Genomic DNA, 7,443 nt, shown 5'->3' with positions numbered 1-7,443 from the left:
GGGAGGGGTGGGGAGCGGTGTGCACTTGTGCATGTGGTGTTGCCTGCACCCTAGGTCCCAGGAGCTGGTCGGTGGTGGGCAGAGGGAAAGGGTGGCAGGGGGCATGTGCAACACAGTTCACTTAGGTGGTGCAGGTGCAGTCTGCCCCACACCCCATCTGGCCTGTCGCTGCCCCCACGGCACTCCACATGGGGCTGAGCCGCACCCACTCCTGCCCAGGGCAGCCCTCGCCATGGTCCCACCTGGACCTGTTCTGCATTCATCAATGGCCCTGGGCCCAGCCAGTGTACACAGCTTCCCAGTGGGGCAACTTTCACTGCTGCTGCAGCCACCTGGGTACAGCCACGTTTAGACACACCCAGTGATTACAGAAACTTGTTTCCTTAACCACATTAGCCTGATGGGCTGTGTAGGCTTGCCTAAAATTTTTTTGACAGAATGTTATAAAAGTGTAGGTGACACGTACATTAAGGTCAACTTCTGCAGAAGGTTTGCAAAGCAAATGAAGGATGAAGCTGGTGGTTTTGTTATTGCCTTTTTACTTGTAAAAATAGCTCATACACTTTACTCCATGAAAGATAGTATAGTGTACAGACACAAAAAGAGAGAACATGCACTTTACCTCTGCGGTGCCTGCTATAGTGAGTCGAGCTGTTTTGGGGTTTGCAGTACTAGTAGTAAAGTTAATATTTCCATACTGTTTTCCTTTAGGGTCCGTGAGGAAAATGCTTGGTAAAGACCCACTGCTCGTAACTACGAAGAAGGTGTCATTTCCTACAGTGCTGTCAACAGTCACTGACCCATTCATCCACTGACTAACTGCAACTTGGAGAGCTTTGCTTTCAAGCTGTCAGACAAATGAAATATTATTTATGGTTAGATAGCAGGTAAATACTTAAAATACAACTAATTTTCCTCTTATGAGGATGAACAACTCTGATATTATGGCAATTCAGTGGATACTCTGGGTGGGGAGGCTTTGTGCCACTGCTGGAGAAGGGAGCCAGGGTAATATTAATACTATAACAGCACTACTGTGAGCAGATCCCATGTTCTGCACAGAACTGAGTCCTGTGAAGAAGGCAGAAGGTTTGTACTGTTGCTGTCTCCATGCCCAAGGGAAGCCAGCAGGACTGATAGAGCCACCACACAGTGCAGGAGTTAGGATTACCAGTGATAAAAATGTCTCCTAATTGCCCTGTAACTGCTTTATAATGGGAGGCAAAACAAACTTTGAAACTCAGACCTGAATAGATTGTTGAGAAATATTTCCACTTCCTGATGAAATCCCACTGAATGCATCAATTAGACTACTGGATTCCAGGGCGTCTGTAGCAGAATACTGCAAACCTCCTGAAATGCAAATGTTAAAATGATCAGAACAGGAACTTAACTATAGGAATTAATATATCTTTGCTGTGAGCCTTGTGCTTAAAATGGTACTCCATTTAGATAGTCCATCTAATTAATTTTCAGCTTGTGCATGTATTGCCTTCCATGCATGCTTTGTGGGAATGATGGTCTGGAATCTGTTGGGGTCAGCTCATTCAAGGGTCAGCACCCCTGATCTGGGCAATCTTCTTAGCCAAATTTCATATTGCCTGATCTGACAGGATGTTCATGCTGTCATGTGTCCTCAGGTACAGTTCTCTCTCATTTCTAAGCTGTTTTTGGTAATTTTGGACTCTGAGCCATGTCATTCCCACAACGTGAAATTCTGCAGTGAAAAGCATCTCTATATAAATGACATGGTTGAATTCTATGAATAGTTCTTCTTAGTGTGATGTAGCTCATATCCAGTTAGTTTTTTAGTATCCCAGGGGAGTTCCATTACCAGTGGGTTACAGAAGGATCCTCCTTCCTGCTTGACTTCCTGCAGGCCCCCTGATTCTTGCACTCTTGACTATCCATTGCCCCAGCTTCAACAGAAAGGAGGGAAGGTTTCCCCACTCAGTCTGTTCTGTAGTGTGGCAGTTAATGCACTGAAAGTGCATTTGAATACTCTGAGGTTGAGGAAGGCTTATAACTAGACACCTACTTAAGTCATGGCAAGACAAAGCCATTTTTGTAGTTTGCTCATGGCACAAAGGGCCAATTTCACAGGCATGTTCCTGGTGCCCCTGCCCCTCACTGCTGATTGGCAGATAGGCTCCACCATTGCCACAGATAGTCAGTGAGACTCAAGATCATGAGAGTGGCTGCAGGGATTACTGTGTTATCTAAGTATTGTGGTAAGGTTTGGGAGACTCTAAAACAATCTATTATATGAATAATATGCTGCGGGGTTTGGGGATTAATTTTGCGGGAAATCCCAGCTGACAGAATACTTGTTGGCAATTGCAGATACCTCCAGTTTTCCTGGTTTCTGCCAATTAAAGGAGCTCCCTGCTTACAACTCAGGTGGCCCACTTGCTGGCCAAGTGGTCAAAGCACTAAGTCATTGTGTTACAGGAAGTAGCACTATTACCAATGATCTGGAGCTGAATTTAGTGTGCATTAGATATGCTTGAAGCCTGGTAAGTAGATCAGATCTCTTCACAGACTTAGGTGCTTCCCAGCACCAAACTGAATTCTACAAAGCTTAGGCAGAATGTAGACTGTGAAGAGATCAAACTGGATCACTTCTGAGCATGCTCTAAAGCCCAAGTGTAGGTGCACTGGAAACTTTCCAGTCCAAACTGGAGGCGCCACCTCAACTTGTGGTTTGTGAAGCAGGCCCAATCTGGATTACTTAGTAGAAGTTATTCACCAAAATTCTGCCCATATCTTGCTTGGGTACCTATGGGACCAAACTGGATCAGACCCTCAGTGAACATTTCTGTAATGGTACGCAGACCAGAAAAAGTTTATCCTGAATCCCACCCTCCCAATAGATGTTTTGCTTTATGACAGTACCCAGGAATACAAACTTGAGTCACTAAAGCAAACAGACATGACTGAACAGACATTCTGAGGGATAGATAGCCAACATGACTTTGGTCAGACAAGTCCTACCCGCAACAATCTCATTTCCTTCTGTAACTAGCTGACACATCACCTGGACAAAGGAGAAGAGGTTGATATCATATATTTGGACTTCAAAAAAGCCTTTGACCTGGTGTCCCATGATGTCCTCATGGCAAAATTGGGGAACTGCGGCCTCAACATCGTTATGGTCCAATGGCTCGGGAACTGGCTTCAGGGTCAGACCCAGAGAGTGGTTGTTGATTCAGTTTCATCAACATGGCGCATAGTGACCAGTGTTGTCCTCCAGGGCTTTGTTCTCAGCCCTGTACTCTTTAATGTATTTAAAAATGATCTGGACTCTGGTATCAGAAGTGGACTAACTAAGTTTGCTGATGACACCGAACTGTGGGTAAGTGTGTTCACACTTGAGGATAGGCTGGTGATCCAGGTTGACCTCAACAGGCTCGCAAGGTGGGTGAAAGAAAACCTGATGGCATTCAACATGGAGAAATGCAAGGTGGTCCACCTCAGGAGGAAAAACCCACATCACACTTATAGACTCAACAGTGCTACACTTGCTAGCAACATGCCTGAAAGAGACTTGGGGGTCATGATTGACCACAAGACGAACATGAGCCACCAATGCGATACTGCAGCCAGCAAAGCAAACAAAACTCTGGCTTGCATCTATCAATGCAACTGAAGCAAGACCCAACAATTTATCCTCCTGCTATACTCAGCCCTGGTGAGGCTGCAGATGGAGTACTGCATCCAGTTCTGGGATCTGAATTTCAGAAAGGTTGTGGAGAAGCTTGAAAGAGTCCAAAGGAGAGCCACACACATGATCAGAGGGCAAGAGACCAGGCCTTATGAACAAAGGCTGAGAGTCATGGGATTTCTCAGCCTGGAGAAGCATAGGCTCAGGAGTTACTTGGTGGCAGCCTATACATACATAGGGGTATGCATCAGGAACTGGGAGAACATCTGTTCACCAGGGCACCCCAAGGGAAGGCAAGGTTGAACGGTCACACAATCCTGGAAGACTGCTTTAGGCTGGACATAAGGAAAAACTTTTTTTACTGTCTGAGTCCCCAGGGCCTGGAATAGATTCCCCCCAGAGGTGGTGCAAGCACCTGCTGTGGACACCTTCAAGAAACATGGAATTAAACTGAGCCTAAAATACCACATGGAATTCCCACTGCAGCATCATACAGCATCCACACGGTTTCACTTAAAATGGCAGACCTAACCGTTTTAGCATAGTGCTTACAGACTCCTGAGCTAGAGCACGCTGTTTGTTGCTATTTGAAAAAGCAGCTTTTTTTATAAAAGAAAAAAAAAATTATAACCATATATTTTGGAAGGTTTACAGATGATTGCCATTTAAACAACAGAAACCAAATCTTAGTTCTTACACACTGTGCTTATCTTCTATGTAAAGAAACATGTAACTGTATAATTATCTAATCTCTTTACATAATAAGATGTTGCTACTTAACTATTTTTCAAGTAGAAGCAAGTAAAAAGAAAATATTCCCTTTATTCAGATAAGAATTAATATTCTACAAATGAGCCTTGAATACAGTAACTAGGTTCATTTTCTTTCCACATTTCAAGCTAAAATGTGCTTTGCTTTTGCATTTCATCACTAAAATATGCCTGCCAAAGCAGAATTCATTAGAAAAGTATTTACCTGTCATTTTCGAAAATAGTTCTAGTTCTGGGGCTGCCTTTGGCCCTAAAGCAATGGTGTGAATGACTGATCCACTGCTTCTCACCTCCTCAAGGCAGTTTCTCATAGTGTTGTCTTCTCCATCTGTCAGCAGCACAGTTTCAGACCCATCTGTGTTTGAGAACTTTGCCTTAATCACCTAAATTGAGAAGAGGATCCACAGCATTAGCAGTGGAATGTCATTGGTAACATCACCTTCCCTAACAGTTAACATGTGCGTTAAGGAAAATTATTGCCTTAAGTTTATTTCAAGGTAAAGCCCTTTCCTTCCAAGCCAGTGAATCCGTCCACAATTTAAGCCGGCGGGGAAAGGGTACGTCGAGGATTGTGCTCGGCGACGGGGAGAAGAATCGATAGGTGATCAGTCTATTGATCAGCTCAGCTGCAAGTCAGATATCTTTAGAGGCACTCTGCAGCGTGCTCAAAGTTCTCCGACTTGGGCGGAAGTTGCTCGAAATTTTAAACGGCTAGCAAGCCAATTACTAGCTGCCACGTAGGAATAATTTAGAACTGGCCAATAGCGGGACACAAATTTGCATTCGAATGGCGGGAACTCTCTTGCACTGGGGTTTTTCTGTTGCAACAAAAACACTTTACTTTGCAAGAGGCTCTCATGTGGTGGGAAAATTCCATCGTGCCGAAGCACCAAAATCACTGGGTTGTTACAGGGTTATGCGGTATAACTCAAGTCAGAATTAACTCTTGTAACTGGGACTCAACTAACATTGTCATGAAGATGCACAAGCCAGGCTGAGTAGGGCAGAATCCAGTTCTCTCTCCAGTAGCTGGAGTCAAACATAGTTAAAATATTTTCTCTCTTACCAAGGTCATAAAATATGACTCTGAATTTACACAGAAAACATGTGGCATATCTACCCTCAATTTCCACAAAACTGATTTTCAGAATCAAATTTGGCTGATGCCAACACTAAGAGTAAATTTTGAGTTTCAAACCTCATTTCCATGATTTTAATTTCTGGAACGTGTCTTGATTCTCTACAAAGCAATCTTACAGGATTTACTTAACATGGTTGAAAAATATCATCTGCTGACAAACTGACAAGGTGCTAGAAGTAACTGTCATAAGTCATAGAAAGATAAAGCCAGAACAGACCATTATGATCATTTTGGCTAACATTCTTCATAGTCAGGCCACAGAAGCTCATTCAGTAACTCAAATCAAATCCATAATTTTTGTTTTTAGCTATTGTATAATGTTTAGAAACTGTCCAGTCTTGATTTTAGGATTTTGAAACTACTGTAAATCTAAATAGTGCCACCCTGTGATACATCAAGTTAACTATATTAGCTTCAAAAGTACTAGCATGAGGACCAAGATGAACAGGGCACCTGGATTAATGGAGTGCATCGTGCCTTGCAGACATCCTCCGAGTGACAGAGAATCTTCCACACAATTAAGTTTTTGCAGTACTCCCTTCATGTTCCCCACCACTGGTACTGTACTTCCGAATTTGTGTAGCTTCTGTTTCCAATCATTGGGACCATTTATACCTTTGCTGGTTATATTAGAGAGAAATCAGGCTTTTCTTCCCCATTGTATGTCATTAGAGAGACATTTCTTAACCTTGTTTTGGCTAAAACTACGTGCACTGGGCTTCTTAAATCATGTCATGATTTTCCAAGTCATGATTTTCCATGTCATGATTTTCCATGTTTGAATCATTCTTATTTCTCTTGGTCCATTGCCTATCCACCAATATCTCTAATTCTGTTACTGTATTCCCAGGTAAAGCCCCCCAACATTCTTCACCTGAAATCCTTGCCGTACGCCTGCACAGATGTTAGTTCCTCCATCAGCTCTTGTAGGCAGGTATTTGATAAGGTCCTGGCGCACATTCTCACTGACTATTTGTTGTAGGTAAGTTTGAATTGTTGCTGAAGATGAGAAAGTGACAATTCCAGCCCAGGAACCGATTTCAATAATCTGCACCAGGAATGTCTCTGCAGCCTGATAGAGTCGTGAAATCCGTTTATGCTGTATGTGATGAAAAGAACATACTTAGAACCGTCAGAGCTATTCGGGGGAGATGATGAAAAGCAAGAATACACCAGTTCTGTTGTTCAGTTCATAATGATAAATCAAAATGTTTCTGATAAAAAGATGAGGAGCAATCTGGCATGGGTGGGGAGGGGAAGATGAAAAATTAGACAAATACCCATGTCTGGGTATCCCAAACTATCCTGTACATTATCTACGCGTCTGTTCATTCCAAATCATGCTGTTTGTACAAGAATCTTCTATCATGAAACTGTCACTCCCAGGTAAATGTAATAGTGAAACTTTATGTTCTGACACTGAGATCTCATGCCTAGTAAACATTTTTATATTCCATACTGATTTTGGTTGAGTGGTTGCAGCCCTGAAGAACTGTGCCATCACAAGTATGGATTAGGCTAGTTGTCTGGTTTATAGGTAGACACACATTCAAAACTTGGTCAGTTTCAGTGAATGAGATTATTTGAAATGCAAATATTTGAGCAGATGACTGAAAACGGCTAAAAAGAGAATATTTACTTTTTAAAATGTTTCTTTCTACATCCAGCTAGCTGCTATTATTCTTGACCTATTTAAGGATTCTCTTCCTTTTCTGCATTAGGGTTAGATAATGAGGAAATTTAGCTGTAAATCTTACTGTGGTAATTTGTCCCTTAATAGTTTGGGAGTGAATTTGATCTTAATAAAAGTAAAATAGCACTAGTCTACATGTGAATTCCCATGCTGTTCTTTCATTGTACCTCCATTC

At 42.6% G+C, this 7,443-nt stretch overlaps 1 protein-coding gene across 1 annotated transcript in view; it reads right to left on the bottom strand.

Annotated features, from left to right (window-relative positions):
* LOC102372437 (calcium-activated chloride channel regulator 1-like) overlaps positions 1-7,443 on the bottom strand; it is a 30,808-nt gene that overhangs the window by 10,109 nt on the left and 13,256 nt on the right. Inside the window, exons 7-10 of the mRNA XM_006037640.3 lie at positions 6,450-6,674; positions 4,640-4,817; positions 1,247-1,353; positions 623-847 (exon numbers count right to left, since the gene is read on the bottom strand). Of these exons, the coding sequence (XP_006037702.2) occupies positions 623-847; positions 1,247-1,353; positions 4,640-4,817; positions 6,450-6,674 (735 nt within the window). The remainder of the gene's footprint in view (positions 1-622; positions 848-1,246; positions 1,354-4,639; positions 4,818-6,449; positions 6,675-7,443) is intronic.

Source organism: Alligator sinensis, unplaced genomic scaffold, assembly GCF_000455745.1.
Source record: "Alligator sinensis unplaced genomic scaffold, ASM45574v1 scaffold925_1, whole genome shotgun sequence".
Taxonomy (NCBI): Eukaryota; Metazoa; Chordata; order Crocodylia; family Alligatoridae; genus Alligator; species Alligator sinensis.
The sequence above is the reverse complement of the archived record's forward strand: the minus strand, read 5'-3'. Positions and strand labels throughout refer to the sequence as shown.